General features: G+C 42.1%; 1 protein-coding gene across 2 annotated transcripts in view; it reads right to left on the bottom strand.

Annotated features, from left to right (window-relative positions):
• Positions 1-19,257, bottom strand: part of tmtc1 (transmembrane O-mannosyltransferase targeting cadherins 1) — a 64,813-nt gene that overhangs the window by 39,617 nt on the left and 5,939 nt on the right. For both annotated transcript variants that reach the window (XM_061714744.1, XM_061714745.1), the window contains exon 2: positions 10,520-10,697. In XM_061714744.1, the coding sequence (XP_061570728.1) occupies positions 10,520-10,697 (178 nt within the window). The remainder of the gene's footprint in view (positions 1-10,519; positions 10,698-19,257) is intronic.

The raw sequence follows: 19,257 nt of genomic DNA, 5'->3' as shown, positions 1-19,257 counted from the left end.
GGTCAGGTCCAGCTGTGGTGACTGAGCCTGAATCAGACCTCCAAGGAATGTGGTTAATCACAGTTAGTTATTCACATGGGCCGAGGTTAGTTTGGATAGCTTTTGTCCCTCATAAGAAACAAAACAATGGTTTAAAAACTGCATATCTTCGTTATTTAGGTCATGTTTGTCTGATTTCGAATTTTGTTTGATTTAAAACATGTGTAACAAAAAAACAGAAATGTAGAGGGCAGTTAAAGCATATTCCCAGCTCTGCAGCTGTGCTGACTCTAGAGGTTTATGTGGGCGGCGTTGCGTACTTCCTGTTTCCAGACTGTGGATAAACTGATGAGGTCCAGCTGGTAAACCACAGCTGTATGGGCTCAAATTAATGCCATAAGTATTTTGTATCTGTAAATAAACTTTGTACTTGTAGAAATATTTTGTGCGTGTGCAAAAAATATTTGTACTTGCAAAAAATATTTGTACTTGTAGAAATATTTTGTGCGTGTGAAAAAAATATTTGTACTTGTAGAAATATTTTGTGTGTCTGCAAAAAATATTTGTACCTGCAAAAAATATTTGTACTTGCAAAAAAAATTTGTACTTGTAGATACAAAGCTACAAACTTTTTTTACAAGAGCTACAAACGTTTTACAAAGCTACAAACTTTTTTTTACAAAGCTACAAACTTTTTTTTACAAAGCTACAAACTTTTTTTACAAAGCTACAAACTTTTTTTTACAAAGCTACAAACTTTTTTTACAAAGCTACAAACTTTTTTTACAACTACGAGTTTTGGCAGTGTTTTGACGTGCCAAAACTAACAGCCAATCAGCGACCTTTAGCACGGGTTTCAAAGGGTTTCTGGAGAGCCAATCAGATCATTGCATCGCCTACTGACGTCGCCGCCATATTGGATGTGGCAAGACTGGGCTGCAAACTAATACAAGTAAATTGACTTATTTTCATAAAGCACCTTTCTACAAAGAAACTTACGTTTTCTCTTTTATTCATTCACACATGCACTAATATACTTGGGAAACAATTAGGCACCAAATATAATATATTTAATTTTCTCAGATGGATAAAATAAGAACTTTATTGATCCCACACAGTGGCGTCTTTGCATTAGGGGCCGGTGGGGCACGGCCCCACCAGAGTGCGCAGCTGCGCAGGGGAAGATTATGTGTCATTAAACATAAGTTCATAATAAATTTGTCTCCAATGAAATGTCCGCAGTTTTCATTTGATGCAACTTAATTTGATCTGCTGACACTTTTTGTAGTGTAACTGTGTGTAAATAGTTCGCCCTGCCTGATCCAGCCTCCTCTGTTTCCGCTCGGTGGGGCTCAGCGGAGCTGGCCCCTCTGCCTGTAATGTTGTTACTGGTAAACTGCTGCGCGCGCGTGCGCGTGTACAGCGCACACACTAGCTTGGACAGTGGGGCCGCGAGCTCAGGGCCCCAGAGCGCCTCTCATTGGCTGCTCTGAATTGAAGCAGACGGCGGTCAAACAGCTCACTCTGTGATTGGCTGTTCCCAGAATTTCCCAGAATGCTTTTCGCCGTCATTTGCGGACTGAATAAAAAAAAAACTATTTCTAGCGAGAAATATATATTTTACTTTCATAATATTCACTCAGTGAATGTACATAATCACTCGCTTGTCTTTTTCAAACCGCGCCAGAATAAAGGCTGATTTATGGTTCTGCGTTACACCAACGCAGAGCCTACGCCGAGGGTTACGTAACCTACGCCGGCTACGTACTTTGATTGATAGGTGACGTTTCATTCTTTCTATTTGAATGAAGTTGATTATTTGGTGAGTGTGCGATTTAGCACTTTATCAATTGAGCAGAAGTTGGAAATAAAACGTTTGGGACCACATCGACCGGATGATTTAACCATTTGTCAAGCCGGAAAAGACAAAACCAGGACATTTAATAAGGAATGGTTCAAAGGAAACTCTGGTTAACCGGGAGCTCGTCAAAAAAGGCGCTCTACTGCTTTCCTTGTGAGTTCCGGTGAGTCTAACAGATTTTTATAGTGGAACTGACCATGTACTTATATTCTTTGAATTATAGTGGACTTTGTGTAATGCGCAACTGGTGATACATGTGTGGGTGTGGGTGTGGGGGGACACAACCTCACGTGGGCTCCCCGACGCTGATGGAGCTGTTTACCTGTCTGTGGTGCTGAAATGGTTGTTTGGCTGTGGTATACTCTCTGTGGTGGCTTTATTAATTGCTGTGTATTGCATGTGCGCCGTACACGCCATGCTCGTGCACGGTCGTGCTTGTGCATTGTGTTTTTATTGTTGTCACGTTGCTGTTTCGATCTTGAGTATTTGATATGAGCTCTTGAACAGTGCCCATTTGGTAGCGCTATTGATATGATAATATATGTCGTTAGATTGGCACTGTTTGTGTGATGATGGCATTATTCAGCTTCAATTTTGTGGTCAAAGGTGCTGTGGTCCCTTCTCTCACTTGATACTGATTGCATAAGATTTTCCAGCATGGCCCCACCAAAATTTACAGACCAAAATCGCCACTGATCCCACATAGGAGTAATTCATGTTATATCAGCTATAGAGAACAAGGTAGTGCCGAAAAACAATATATATCCCCCCTCACAAAAATACAGAAACATATTCTCTCATTAACAAAGCATATTTTACATCTTTACACATTACATTACATTACATTTTATGTTATTGTTATTTTATTGTCTGAAAAATTGTTCAAATATGTTATTTTGTTATTTTAATTTTTTTTTATTCGTTTTGTTGATAAAAAAAATATGTCTCTATTTTTGTGAGGGGGGATATATATAGTTTTTCGGCAGTACCTTGTTCTCTATAGCTGATATAACATGAATTACTCCTGTGTGGGATAAATAAAGTTCTTATTTTTGCCGTCTGAGAAAATTAAATATATTATATTTGGTGCCTAACTGTTTCCCAAGTATACTAGTGCGCATGTGAATGAATAAATGAGACGTAAAACGTAAGTAAATTTACTTGTATTAGTTTGCAGCCCAGTCTTGCCACATCCAATATGGCGGCGACGTCAGTAGGCGATGCAATGATCTGATTGGCTCTCCAGAAACCCTTTGAAACCCGTGCTAAAGATCGCTGATTGGCTGTTAGTTTTGGCACGTCAAAACACTGCCAAAACTCGTAGTTGTAAAAAAAGTTTGTAGCTTTGTAAAAAAAGTTTGTAGCTTTTGAAAAAAAGTTTGTAGCTTTTGAAAAAAAGTTTGTAGCTTTCGTAAAAAAAGTGTGTAGCTTTGTAAAAAAAGTTTGTAGCTTTGTAAAAAGTTTGTAGCTTTGTATTTAGAAGTACAAATATGTTTTGCAAGTACAAATACATTTTGCACATGCACAAAATATTTCTACAAGTACAAATATTTTTTTCACACACACAAAATATTTTTACAAGTACAAATATTTTTTGCAAGTACAAATATTTTTTGCACACGCACAAAATATTTCTACAAGTACAAAGTTTATTTACAGATACAAAATACTTGTATCTGTACTAATGGCATTAATTTGAGCCCATACAGCTGAACCTTAGACTGGGTATGGAAAATGTTGTTTTGCCACCAGCTGGTCCAGGTTTGAAGACATCCTGAGGAGTCACGTGACCTGAAACCCTGTGATGTCATCATCTGGGATGTATCACCATCTCAGCTGATGGAGGAGGAGCTGTAGCACCCGTAACTGCTGACATTATAATGTATATGTGAGTTGTGTGTCATTTGCATAGTTATGGTAACTTATCTTGTTGTTTATTATTATTTGAGCTGGCAGAAGCATGTAGATGTTAAATAGGAGGAGTCCTAAGATAGAACCATGGGGAACTCCACATGTTATTTTTTAGTCGATTCTGATGTAGTTACGTCAATGGAATGGGTGATATTTTACCGTTCACGATATACCGTCAAAAAAATTCCCCACGGTAAGAATTTATCATCTCGCGGTAAAAACGATAAATTCCCATTGATGATTCATTCTTAGATAGCCTCAACTTTCCTGTTATAGGCTCCGATGCTGCTAAAAATCTTGACTCGCCATTAACGGTAGAAGAAATTAATCTCGCTGTGAGAAGTATGCAAAATAACAAAGCTCCTGGCCCTGATGGATTTCCAGTGGAATTTTTTAAGAAATTTCAGGATAAATTGTCCCCTTTATTGCATGCTGTTTATAAGGAATCACTGGAACATGGCACTCTCCCTCCCACTTTAAGGCAAGCCTCCATAAGTCTCCTCTTAAAAAAAGATAAGGATCCAACTCTCTGCGGCTCATACAGACCTCTTTCGTTAATAAATGTAGATGCTAAGATCCTTGCTAAAGCCTTGGCTTATCGCTTGGAGAACATTGTGCCAACTATTGTCTCAAATGAACAGACAGGGTTTGTTAAGGGGCGACAGTTATTCTTTAATGTGCGGACACTTTTAAATATTATTCACTCTAAAACTATCACCACAACACCTGAAGTCGTAATCTCAGTCGATGCTGAAAAGGCATTTGATAGGATTGAATGGGACTATTTATTTACTGTACTGAAGAAGTTTGGGCTGGGGAATGGGTTCATTTCTTTGATTCGTCTCCTTTACACGTCTCCACAAGCAAGCGTTTCCACTAATGGCATTCAGTCCAATTTTTTTACTCTAGCCCGTGGCACCAGACAGGGGTGTCCCCTCTCTCCCCTATTATTCGCACTAGCTATAGAGCCCCTGTCAATCTTTCTGAGGTCCTCCCCCACTTTTACTGGGATCTCCCGATTGGGAACAGAATATAAGCTGTCACTTTACGCTGATGACTTACTGTTATATGTCTCGGATCCTGTCCTCTCCATTCCTTCAATTTTATCTGCTTTCCAGAGATTCGGGTCTTTCTCAGGCTATAAAGTGAACGTATCTAAAAGTGAATGCTATCCCATTAATGACTCAGCAACACAGCTCGTACAGTCAGATATCCCTTTTAAGATTAGTCCTTCCGGCTTTAGGTATCTTGGGATCAACGTAACCAGAACGTTAAGCTCTCTTTTTTCTGCTAATCTCTCACCTTTAATGTCTACAATTAAATCTGACCTCCATAGATGGAAAAGCTTACCTCTTTCATTAATTGGAAGAATTAACGCAGTTAAAATGAATATTTTGCCCAAATTTCTATTTCTGTTCCATTGTCTTCCACTTTTCTTACCAAAACACTTTTTTAAAATAATTGATCAAACTATTTCTGACTTCTTATGGTGTGGGAAGGCTCCTAGAATCCGCAAATCCACACTTCAGAGATGTAAATTCAATGGCGGACTGGCACTTCCCAATTTCCAACTGTATTATTGGGCAGCACATATTCAAAAAATTTCATTTTGGTTCAAATCGGTGAATATGCCATGGTGTAAATTGGAGGCACAGTCATGCATTTCATCCTCTTTACCTGCTCTACTTACCTCATTTATTCCATCCAACCTCTCTGTCTTTACAAATAATCAAGTGGTTCACTCCACACTTAAAATTTGGTATCAATTTAGGAAACACTTCAAATTTAAGTCAGCATCTACTTTAGCTCCATTACTGAACAATCATTTATTTCGACCTCCGCTTACAGATTCAACCTTTCTCATATGGCATAATAAGGGCCTGAAAAGTTTTGGAGATCTTTACAAGGATGGTATCTTTCGCAGCTTTGCAGATCTCTCAGGTGAATTTAATCTCCCGCCTTCTCATCTCTTTCGATACTTTCAGATTAGACACTGCGCTAAAGCTTTGTTTCCAGTTTTTCCATCCTCTCCGCCGACTCTACAGTGGGAGGTGCTTTTAAACCATGATCCACTTCAAAAATCACTGATCTCTAAGGTTTACGATGACCTTCTGTCTTTCGATCTCTCTCCAGTTATTAAAGTTAGGGCTGCCTGGGAAGATGAACTGGATCTAAATTTGGAGGATGACTGGTGGGACGCTGCTCTTAAAAAAATTTACACAAGTTCATCCTGCGCTCGTCTTACACTTATACAGTTTAAAGTACTGTTTAGAGTCCACTTTTCTAAAGCTCGACTCTCACAGATCTATCCCAGTGTCACTGACGAATGCGACAAATGTCATGCCTCGTCCTGCAATTTAACCCATATGTTTTACTCTTGCCTACTACTTTCTCGCTTTTGGTCGAATTATTTTGACACCATGTCAAAAATACTCTCAGTGAATATAAAAGTCTCCCCCCATGTTGCCATATTCGGGCTCCCAGAGGACCATGGCCGGTTTACTTCAAACCAAAAAGACATTTTGGCTTTTACTTCCTTACTGGCAAGACGCCACCTTCTTCTCCACTGGAAGTCGACTAAGGCTCCTTCTAGTACCCAGTGGCTCAACGACACCATGTTTTTTCTGAAGCTGGAAAAGATTAAATATTCACTGAAGGGTAGTTGCAACAAATTTTATAATAAGTGGCTTCCCTTTCTTACATTCTTCCACTCTCTCCAGTCCCTGCCTCCTGATTGACGGATCCCCCCCCCTCCCTCTCTTCTCTCATTCCTTTCTTTCTTCCTCCTTTTTATTTATCTTTTTACTTTTCTTTTGTTTTTGGGGTTTTTTTTTTTTTTTTTTTTTTTTTTTTTTTCCCCTTTTTATTCATCTATTTTTTTAATTCATACTGTTTAGCTTAAATACTTAAATATTACTTGTATATAAGAATATAATAATTTTCGTGTATTTGTCATTGTTTTGTGTGGATTTTTTGTTCTGTTCTTAATTCCAAAAAAAAAAAAAAAAAAAAGGAGGTAGACTGTATATCTTTTTTTTGTTTATTCCTGTTCAACTGTGCCTTACCCCCTAATAAAAATATCAAAACAAAAATTCCCATTGATGACGTTTTTGTGTAAAGCCGGATTTACAACGTACGTGTGCGTGAAAGAAGGAAGGAAGGAAGGAAGGAAGGAAGGAAGGAAGGAAGGAAGGAAGGAAATGAGCCAGAAAAGAAAGAAAGAAAGAAAGAAAGATATGAGCCTGAAAGAAAGATATGAGCCTGAAAGAAAGAAAGAAAGAAAGAAAGAAAGATATGAGCCTGAAAGAAAGATATGAGCCTGAAAGAAAGAAAGAAAGAAAGAAAGAAAGAAAGAAAGAAAGAAAGAAAGAAAGAAAGAAAGAAAGAAAGAAAGAAAGAAAGAAAGAAAGAAAGAAAGAAAGAAAGAAAGAAAGAAAGAAAGAAAGAAAGAAAGAAAGAAAGAAAGAAAGAAAGAAAGAAAGAAAGAAAGAAAGAAAGAAAGAAAGAAAGAAAGAAAGAAAGAAAGTCATTCCAGTTTTGCAGTACAGGTGTACTAATTTAATTGGTTTTTATTAATTCAATTTAATTGGTGTAGTTTAGTAGTATTTAGTATCTTTTAGAGCAGTGTTTTGGGGGCTCCAAAGACTGAATGTGGTGATAGATTTATAGTTAAAAAGGTGGAGTTGAATTGGTATTTCTTTTTTTATCGTCATTTTTATCGTTATCGTGATAAATGCCAGAAATTATCGTGATAAATGTTTTAGTCCATACCGCCCATCCCTACTATTGACACAAAGCAGTCCCGGTCCTAACTTAGACTCAAACCAGTCAAGTAATGCGCCAGGAAGTCTGACCCAATTCTCCAATCGCTTTAGCAAAATACTGTACTACCGTCAATGGTGTGTAATGCTGCGCTGAGGTCAAATAATACCAGCTCTGTGGTTCTCCCACAGTCTATATTTATGTGGATGTCATTGAACACCTGGACAAGGGCAGTCTCAGTGCTGTGGTGAGCACATAAAACCTGGAAGAAGTCAAATCGGTTGGTCAAGAAGGTATTTAAAGCGACACTACGTAACTTTTCCACCTTAATATCATATTTCCAGAGTCATTGTGATGGTACATCAACTTCCAACAGGTTTAATGACACCTCTGTCATGATCTGAGGGGGTCTGTATTGCTTTCACTGGCACTATGTAACTTTGAGGAGCATGGTAGGAACCCTGCCACACTAAAAAACTACAAATTTTACGACTTTGACTGCTTTACGGCACATACGTCACTTCCTCCTCCTTCCCGATTCGTAGTCGAGACAAAAATGGGCGGGGCTTGGAGCGCAGAGGCTGAGCTCAGCGGAAGCTGGTGTTGAGCTAAACGAGGAGCTGGTATCATGGCCGAAGCAGCGAAAAAAACGAAGAAAATAAAAGTTTTAACGGAGCGGAGGAGGCGAAAAAAAGAAAGCGGGAGAGTAACAAGCTAAATGCCCGGTGGAGAATAAACATTGGCCCGGCGTTCTCTCGCTACAAGCCCTTGCAGCCGTCGTCTTGGACGAGATGGTTGAAGGATGTAAAGACGTTCATCACCTCCAGGTATGTACTTTTGTCAACACCTATGTCAGTGTGTTTTACAAAAACAATTATCCTGAAACTACTACAGCTGGTGTAAGTGTTGTATCAAATGTCAATATCTATGTAAACCTTTTGACTCTTCAGGTCTGTATATACAGATACTTATACACTGATGGTAAAAGCAACACATTTGTAGATATAGTAAAATATAGCCAGAAAAATGAAATATATAGGCAAAGTATACACTTCCAGATGAAAAAAAATACAATATAAACACCATATAATCATAAAAAATAAATCTACTTTGTTGGAATTATATTAAAATAATAACAAGAGTAGTAAAAGAAACCTTATGGTGTTTATAATGTGTCGTTTTATCTTGTGAGTGTATAAATATATACATTTCTCTAATTTTTCTATAGCTATACATAACTTGCTTTTACTTTCTGCATAATTACAGTGACTTCAACAAAGAAAAAAATTCAAACTTGTGATCAACAAAATATGTTGAATGATTTATAGGTCAGTAATTATCAGAAAGACATAATGCTTTTGTATCTTTATTCTCACACTCTGCAGGACTACATCAGATCTGGAAAACTTCCAGAATCACATCCTCATGCAGGGAAGCGTTTCTCCTACACTCCAGCAGTGAATCGCACGCGGACTCTCCCAGCACGAAACATGGACGGACACAAGATGCTACTGCTACTATAGTCATTGTATTTATTTACAGTAACTTCTTACACTGTTTCATAGTTCAGTTTTTATTATCAGTTCATTATTTTTAGTTTATTTTTCTACTACTCTATTTACACTTGTTTACTTTATTCACAGTAATTTATCCTGTCATACAGTTGTTCATTACTGCTACTGTGATACAGATTACTTATTGTTTATAATAATGTATGGGATAACTGCTGTCACTATGCAAATGACAAAGTTCAAGAATGTTCTATTTTCTGAAAGGTGTGTAAATAAAAGTATGTCTTGTTTTGCACAAATGTCTTTATTTTAAACACACAAAGACAACTGTACAGGAAAAAATGGAACAAAACAAAAAAAAAACAATATCAAAATATTTGCAGTAATCCTCATAAAGGTTCCATTCTAGAGAAGACGGGGATCCCTGAAACCAGTGTACTGTCCCATTGGGTCTGGAAAGGTGTCTCTTATTTTCCAAACATCATGCTGCCAGAGCACTGGCGATATGTATATATATGCATATATATATGATATATATGCTGCGTGTCGGTTCTGTCTTTGTGGGGGTTCAAACTCTGATGAGGTAGAGGTAGAGGTGTTCTCACGAACAGCAGATTCCTGATAAAACAAGAGACAGAATTGTTATGATACAAATGTAAATGTAGAATTCTATGATCAATAAGAATCAAAATTAGAATGTTTTCACATACTGGGGATTCGTCTTGGGTTTTGGTAATTCTAAAATTACTGACAATATCAACAACAGACAGAGAAATAATAGTGATCATAAAAATGTGTAATTCGCAATGAGGAAGCTTTATAAAATAATAATACAATTGAATAGAATTACAGCACTAGAGGAAATAATGCAATGCGAAGAAAATGTATAGAAATTTTCTAGTATTTTTCCTGAGAGCTGTAAAATTGTGCAGGGCTGATCTGCGAAATATAAGGAATGGGCATTCAGTTATTCACAGGTTATAAAGTATTTTTTTATTTTGTCAGTAAGTATGTTGGACTACTAATTTATGACGAAGTCCCTCTAAAAACCCTGAAAGGAAAAAGGTGCAGAGCGTATGAGTTTGTAGGGCGCATTATCTCGCTGAAACAACTTAATAAAACCAAGTTGAACTTAGTGTTTTTCAACATCGTCATATTATATTGTTTAGCCAAAAATAGATACATTACCTCTTCATTATCCATCCTGCAAACGACCGCTGAAAACAGAAAAGTATTTTTGAAAGTCCGTCCCGTCTTCTCTCATCAAAACAAATGCAGCGGCGGGGACGGGGGTTTTCCGGCAGTACGCGCTGGTGCTCATGGGAAATGGAGTGTTCTTTCTGGTAAAGCACTACCGATTTTTGTCCAAAGGAGGCGCCAAACTCAACAAAGCTGAAAGTTCCGTTGTGCTGCTTTAACTGTTGAAAGAGCTTTATCAATAACCTTACTGAGCTGCTGGAGGAGGACCTGGGATAGATGTGTGGGGTGTACTTACGGCCTCCGTGTGGACGGGATGAACAGCGAACAGGAGCGCTGTGAGGAAGGCCAGGTGGGTCTCCTGGAAGACGCACCGCTCACAGGTGTACATGAGCAGGCAGGTGACGGCGGTGTGCAGACACATGTTTACAGCGTGGAAGTACACAGGCGTCATTCCTCCCAGCAAGATGTTCAACCTGACAGACAAACAGGAGAACATCAGTCAACGGAAACATCAGTCTTCAGGCGCAAGAAAAGCATTATTTCACTACGGCATCCACTCTGGACAGAGATATAAACTGGGAAGAGTTTGTCTTACCAAACTTACTTGTAGAAACACAAACGATTCATATGAAATGTTTCATCCTAACTATGACTGAGGACCCCCTGTAACTAAAACCGCCCTGTAATAATTAAAGGTTCATAAAAGCTGAATGCTGCTTCTCCATGTTTGGTTCTGGTTCTGGGGCACAGAGCAGACCTGAACCGGATGGTTGCTATGGTAACAAGTCTCTAATGTATTTTGGTCCTAAAAAGACATTCTAAGTCTATTTTCTGAGGAACAGGGAGCCGTGTAAAGATCTCAGGACCGGAGTGATGCGATCCATTTTCTTATGGCGCTTTTCCACTAGTACCTACTCAGCACGACTCACCTCGCCCCGGTTTGGTGCTTTCCCACCAGGGGTCTAACGTGCCGGGTTGATGCTTTTTCTGTATCTATTGTGCCGAGGTTCTAAGCGGCTGAGTCGGCTGTATCTGACATCATCACACTACAGAACACCGATTGGTCGGGGGGTTGGGAGTCAGGAGTAGGGCAGAAACGATTCCTCGAATAATTCGAGTAATTCGATTACAAAAAATGATCGAGGAATCGTTTAATTTTGCAGCTCAAAGCAGGTACTTCGCCCGGACTACATTTAATGCGGCACAACGTGCTGACGCCGCGCACGTAAAAGTAGGGCTGTGCGATTAATCGATTTAAAATCTAAATCGGATTTATTAATCAAAATCGATGTTAAAAAAGGAAAATCGGAAAATCGATTTTCCTTGTTTGCAGCTGGCTGCATTACAGACGGAGCTCGTCTAGTCATCTTTGTTTGGTCAAGAAAATTGTAAATGTTGTCACTTTACTAAACTTAAGGAGGATTTACAGTATCTTTCAATTTCACTTCATTCCCAATAGGGAAATTTGTTTGCTATTTTTCTTTAAAAATAAAGATAAAATATTTGAAACAATTTATTCCATTGTCTTTTGTAGTTTTACCAAAAAAATCGAAATCGAAAATCGGGTTTTCAGAGAAAAAAATCTGGATTTTATTTTTGTCCAAAATCGCCCAGCCCTACGTAAAAGGTAGAAGAAAGAGGCAGCGGATATGTTTGGTTTTAGTAACATGCCATGCTCAGCCAGTCTGCAATGGTCCAGACGGGAGACACATGTAACTCAGTGCTTAACTTTTATTTTTAATCCACGCTATATTCTTCTGGTCTGTTCTCCTAAATGTTCCCCCTCTAACCCGGTACATACATAGGTTCCTCTAAACATCTGTTCCCGCCAGTGTTTCCGCTAGAAAAAATTGGCACCGGACAATGTGACCGGTGGGGTTTCAATTTACCGGACAAATGTTTGAAATTCCGGTCACATAGGCTATATGAATTTATTGAGGTTAAAAATAAATCATATGCAGTAGTACGATATCAATGCAAGTCATTTAATAGTATTTTTATTGAAAAACAGGGTATTTAAAATAAAATAAGTCCCGTCAATTGACTCGTGAGCGTAACTTCAAAAAATAAATAAATATTGCAGAAGCTTGCGCGTAACCTACGGCGTAAGGTACGCGGCGACGCGTTCCTTACGCCGTAGGCTCTGCGTCGGTGCGACGCGGAACCATAAATCAACGCACACGTGGATGTCGGCGCCGCAGCTCCGCTTCCTCCCGGCTCCCGGCACTGAGGCTCGGCGTGTCCCTCCGCCGAGGCTCGGCGTGTCCCTCCGCGGTACTCCCGGGGACTCTAGTCCCGCAGCACCAGTGAGTATTTTCACCGGACATTTTGACCGGAGAGATTATAAAATACCGGACTTCGGCATATTTTACCGGACAAAGTCCGGTAAATACCGGACAACGGAAACCCTGGTTCCCGCTACAGTTTTAACTAAAAGAACATGTGCTCCAATACAGCAGGGCTCATAATTTTATTTTGAACACTGCCAAAACTCAAAATCTTAAAGGCTTTAACTTAAAACTTAACTAGAACTTAAAATTTGCTTGACACAAATGAAAGTTCAATTGAAACACGTGGGAAAAACACCTAATCTTTTAAGTGATGTGTGTTATCAGGTGTAATGGCATTTTTAGGTTAGAAATAAGAACATTTCTTGGTAAGATCCTTGAACGCAAGTGTTAAAGTATGAAATGCTTAGTTTTGTTGGGTTTTTTTGTTTGCTTTGTTTTCTTATCTTCTCTTTAATTGTTGTCTTTTACATCAAATCAAAATCAAATCATATACACTGTGTTCCGAGAGCACTATTTTTTGCAGCATACACACATTACATTGTATGCTTATAAAATAAACCTGCAGCTACATATCAGACATGCACCTCCCTGCCAAACCTGCAACTGAAGATTATTTCCAGCCCTAGTTGAAACAGCTTTTGATTTTGAGTTTTGAGTTGGGTCTATAATTTTGCATTAGCAACTTGTCCAGATTGTTCTTTTTCAGCAGTGGTTTGAGACAACATGTAACTGTATCCCCCTGTAGGGCTGGCCTACAGGGACTTCAAGCTCCAATAATCAGGCGGATAAATCCACCAGGGACGTCAGAATGCCTAAACAGGAAGACCTCTTTAATGTCAGTAACACTCTCACATGTGGATGAGCGTGATGGCTAACACGACGGATAACTTGGTGGCAAAGCTTAATGTTACATCATCCATTTGAGCACATCTTGGCTTTGAGCCCAATGAAAGAAGGCTCCCAGCAAATTCAGATGAGCCTATTTACTGGCTTTGTCACAAAATCGTGCCAGTTTCACACGCAAACACTACAGATTTGCGAGCTCATATGTGAGTCCGTCACCCGGCAAACATTCACGTCCCTCCCCCCCTCAGCTCACGGTGTCTCAAAGCCAGCCTCTCTACTCCCCTGCTCCCTCTGTATCATCTGTGTTTCAGCACAACTACATCACAACTACATCGGTACGTCAGCTGACTTCAGTCCATCAGCTGATCCTGGTGTAAACAATACAGGCTCTTCTGTTCAGACCGACATCAACAACAGGTTACAAAAACAAGTTACAGTTCAGCTATATCCATAAAAATACAGTCACGGGGGGGGGGGTAACTACAACCTCCGGTAACTGTCACATCCCGCTGTGACTTCAACCCCCCCAATAACTGTGACCCCCGTGTAACTGTGACATCCACCAGTAACTGTGACATCCCCCTGTAACTGTGACATCCACCTGTAACTGTGACATCTCCCTGTAACTGTGACATCCACCTGTAACTGTGACATCTCCCTGTAACTGTGACATCCCCCTGTAACTGTGACCCCCCCAGTAACTGTAACATCCACCTGTAACTGTGACATCCACCTGTAACTGTGACATCCACCTGTGACTGTGACATCCACCTGTAACTGTGACATCCCCCTGTAACTGTGACCCCCCCAGTAACTGTAACATCCACCTGTAACTGTGACATCCACCTGTAACTGTGACATCCCCCTGTAACTGTGACATCCACCTGTAACTGTGACATCCCCCTGTAACTGTGACCCCCCCAGTAACTGTAACATCCACCTGTAACTGTGACATCCACCTGTAACTGTGACATCCACCTGTAACTGTGACATCCACCTGTAACTGTGACATCCCCCTGTAACTGTGACCCACCTGTAACTGTGACATCCCCCTGTAACTGTGACATCCACCTGTAACTGTAACATCCACCTGTAACTGTGACATCTCCCTGTAACTGTGACATCCACCTGTAACTGTGACATCTCCCTGTAACTGTGACATCCACCTGTAACATCCACCTGTAACTGTGACATCCACCTGCAACTGTGACATCCCCCTGTAACTGTGACATCCACCTGTGACTGTGACATCCCCCTGTAACTGTGACATCCACCTGTAACTGTGACATCCACCTGTAACTGTGACATCTCCCTGTAACTGTGACATCCCCCTGTAACTGTGACCCCCCCAGTAACTGTAACATCCACCTGTAACTGTGACATCCACCTGTAACTGTGACATCCACCTGTGACTGTGACATCCACCTGTAACTGTGACATCCCCCTGTAACTGTGACCCCCCCAGTAACTGTAACATCCACCTGTAACTGTGACATCCACCTGTAACTGTGACATCCACCTGTAACTGTGACATCCACCTGTAACTGTGACATCCCCCTGTAACTGTGACCCACCCGTAACTGTGACATCCCCCTGTAACTGTGACATCCACCTGTAACTGTAACATCCACCTGTAACTGTGACATCTCCCTGTAACTGTGACATCCACCTGCAACTGTGACATCCACCTGTAACTGTGACATCCACCTGTAACATCCACCTGTAACTGTAACATCCACCTGCAACTGTGACATCCCCCTGTAACTGTGACATCCACCTGTGACTGTGACATCCCCCTGTAACTGTGACATCCACCTGTAACTGTGACATCCACCTGTAACTGTGACATCCCCCTGTAACTGTGACATCCACCTGTAACTGTAACATCTCCCTGTAACTGTGACATCCCCCTGTAACTACACCCCCTGTAACTGTAACATCCACCTGTAACTGTGACATCCCCCTGTAACTGTGACATCCCCCTGTAACTGTGACATCTCCCTGTAACTGTGACATCCCCCTGTAACTACACCCCCTGTAACTGTAACATCCACCTGTAACTGTGACATCCCCCTGTAACTGTGACATCCCCCTGTAACTGTGACATCCACCTGTAACTGTGACATCCCCGTGTAACTGTGACATCCCCCTGTAACTGTGACATCCCCCTGTAACTGTGACATCATCCACCTGTAACTGTGACATCATCCACCTGTAACTGTGACATCATCCACCTGTAACTGTGACATCCCCCTGTAACTGTGACATCCCCCTGTAACTGTGACATCCCCCTGTAACTGTGACATCATCCACCTGTAACTGTGACATCATCCACCTGTAACATCATCCACCTGTAACTGTGACATCCCCCTGTAACTGTGACATCCACCTGTAACTGTGACATCCCCCTGTAACTGTGACATCCACCTGTAACTGTGACATCCCCCTGTAACTGTGACATCTCCCTGTAACTGTGACATCCCCCTGTAACTACACCCCCTGTAACTGTAACATCCACCTGTAACTGTGACATCCCCCTGTAACTGTGACATCCACCTGTAACTGTGACATCCCCCTGTAACTGTGACATCCACCTGTAACTGTGACATCCCCCTGTAACTGTGACATCCACCTGTAACTGTGACATCCACCTGTAACTGTGACCGACCTGTAACTGTGACATCCCCCTGTAACTGTGACATCCACCTGTAACTGTGACATCCACCTGTAACTGTGACATCCACCTGTAACTGTGACATCCCCCTGTAACTACACCCCCTGTAACTGTGACATCCACCTGTAACTGTGACATCCCCCTGTAACTGTGACATCCACCTGTAACTGTGACATCCCCCTGTAACTGTGACATCCACCTGTAACTGTGACCGACCTGTAACTGTGACATCCCCCTGTAACTACACCCCCTGTAACTGTAACATCCACCTGTAACTGTGACATCCACCTGTAACTGTGACATCCACCTGTAACTACACCCCCTGTAACTGTGACATCCACCTGTAACTGTGACATCCCCCTGTAACTGTGACATCCACCTGTAACTGTGACATCCACCTGTAACTGTGACCGACCTGTAACTGTGACATCCCCCTGTAACTGTGACATCCACCTGTAACTGTGACATCCACCTGTAACTGTGACCGACCTGTAACTGTGACATCCACCTGTAACTGTGACATCCTACCTGTAACTGTGACATCCACCTGTAACTGTGACATCTCCCTGTAACTGTGACATCCCCCTGTAACTGTGACCCCCCCAGTAACTGTAACATCCACCTGTAACTGTGACATCCACCTGTGACTGTGACATCCACCTGTAACTGTGACATCCCCCTGTAACTGTGACCCCCCCAGTAACTGTAACATCCACCTGTAACTGTGACATCCACCTGTAACTGTGACATCCACCTGTAACTGTGACATCCACCTGTAACTGTGACATCCCCCTGTAACTGTGACCCACCTGTAACTGTGACATCCCCCTGTAACTGTGACATCCACCTGTAACTGTAACATCCACCTGTAACTGTGACATCTCCCTGTAACTGTGACATCCACCTGCAACTGTGACATCCCCCTGTAACTGTGACATCCACCTGTGACTGTGACATCCCCCTGTAACTGTGACATCCACCTGTAACATCCACCTGTAACTGTAACATCCACCTGCAACTGTGACATCCCCCTGTAACTGTGACATCCACCTGTGACTGTGACATCCCCCTGTAACTGTGACATCCACCTGTAACTGTAACATCTCCCTGTAACTGTGACATCCACCTGTAACTGTGACATCCCCCTCGTAACTGTGACATCTCCCTGTAACTGTGACATCCCCCTGTAACTACACCCCCTGTAACTGTAACATCCACCTGTAACTGTGACATCCACCAGTAACTGTGACATCCCCCTGTAACTGTAACATCCACCTGTAACTACGACATCCACCTGTTACTGTGACATCCCCCCTGTAACTGTGACATCCCCCTGTAACTGTGACATCCACCTGTAACTGTGACATCCCCCTGTAACTGTGACATCCCCCTGTAACTGTGACATCCACCTGTAACATCCACCTGTAACTGTGACATCCCCCTGTAACTACGACATCCACCTGTAACTGTGACATCCACCTGTAACTGTGACATCCACCTGTAACTGTGACATCCCCCTGTAACTGTGACATCCACCTGTAACTGTAACATCTCCCTGTAACTGTGACATCCCCCTGTAACTACACCCCCTGTAACTGTAACATCCACCTGTAACTGTGACATCCCCCTGTAACTGTGACATCCCCCTGTAACTGTGACATCTCCCTGTAACTGTGACATCCCCCTGTAACTACACCCCCTGTAACTGTAACATCCACCTGTAACTGTGACATCCCCCTGTAACTGTGACATCCCCCTGTAACTGTGACATCCACCTGTAACTGTGACATCCCCGTGTAACTGTGACATCCCCCTGTAACTGTGACATCCCCCTGTAACTGTGACATCATCCACCTGTAACTGTGACATCATCCACCTGTAACTGTGACATCATCCACCTGTAACTGTGACATCCCCCTGTAACTGTGACATCCCCCTGTAACTGTGACATCCCCCTGTAACTGTGACATCATCCACCTGTAACTGTGACATCATCCACCTGTAACATCATCCACCTGTAACTGTGACATCCCCCTGTAACTGTGACATCCACCTGTAACTGTGACATCCCCCTGTAACTGTGACATCCACCTGTAACTGTGACATCCCCCTGTAACTGTGACATCTCCCTGTAACTGTGACATCCCCCTGTAACTACACCCCCTGTAACTGTAACATCCACCTGTAACTGTGACATCCCCCTGTAACTGTGACATCCACCTGTAACTGTGACATCCCCCTGTAACTGTGACATCCACCTGTAACTGTGACATCCCCCTGTAACTGTGACATCCACCTGTAACTGTGACATCCACCTGTAACTGTGACCGACCTGTAACTGTGACATCCCCCTGTAACTGTGACATCCACCTGTAACTGTGACATCCACCTGTAACTGTGACATCCACCTGTAACTGTGACATCCCCCTGTAACTACACCCCCTGTAACTGTGACATCCACCTGTAACTGTGACATCCCCCTGTAACTGTGACATCCACCTGTAACTGTGACATCCCCCTGTAACTGTGACATCCACCTGTAACTGTGACCGACCTGTAACTGTGACATCCCCCTGTAACTACACCCCCTGTAACTGTAACATCCACCTGTAACTGTGACATCCACCTGTAACTGTGACATCCACCTGTAACTACACCCCCTGTAACTGTGACATCCACCTGTAACTGTGACATCCCCCTGTAACTGTGACATCCACCTGTAACTGTGACATCCACCTGTAACTGTGACCGACCTGTAACTGTGACATCCCCCTGTAACTGTGACATCCACCTGTAACTGTGACATCCACCTGTAACTGTGACCGACCTGTAACTGTGACATCCACCTGTAACTGTGACATCCTACCTGTAACTGTGACATCCACCTGTAACTGTGACATCTCCCTGTAACTGTGACATCCCCCTGTAACTGTGACCCCCCCAGTAACTGTAACATCCACCTGTAACTGTGACATCCACCTGTGACTGTGACATCCACCTGTAACTGTGACATCCCCCTGTAACTGTGACCCCCCCAGTAACTGTAACATCCACCTGTAACTGTGACATCCACCTGTAACTGTGACATCCACCTGTAACTGTGACATCCACCTGTAACTGTGACATCCCCCTGTAACTGTGACCCACCTGTAACTGTGACATCCCCCTGTAACTGTGACATCCACCTGTAACTGTAACATCCACCTGTAACTGTGACATCTC

The sequence above is a fragment of the Cololabis saira genome, chromosome 23, assembly GCF_033807715.1.
Source record: "Cololabis saira isolate AMF1-May2022 chromosome 23, fColSai1.1, whole genome shotgun sequence".
Classification (NCBI taxonomy): Eukaryota; Metazoa; Chordata; class Actinopteri; order Beloniformes; family Belonidae; genus Cololabis; species Cololabis saira.
This window is presented reverse-complemented; position numbering and strand designations above follow the sequence as displayed.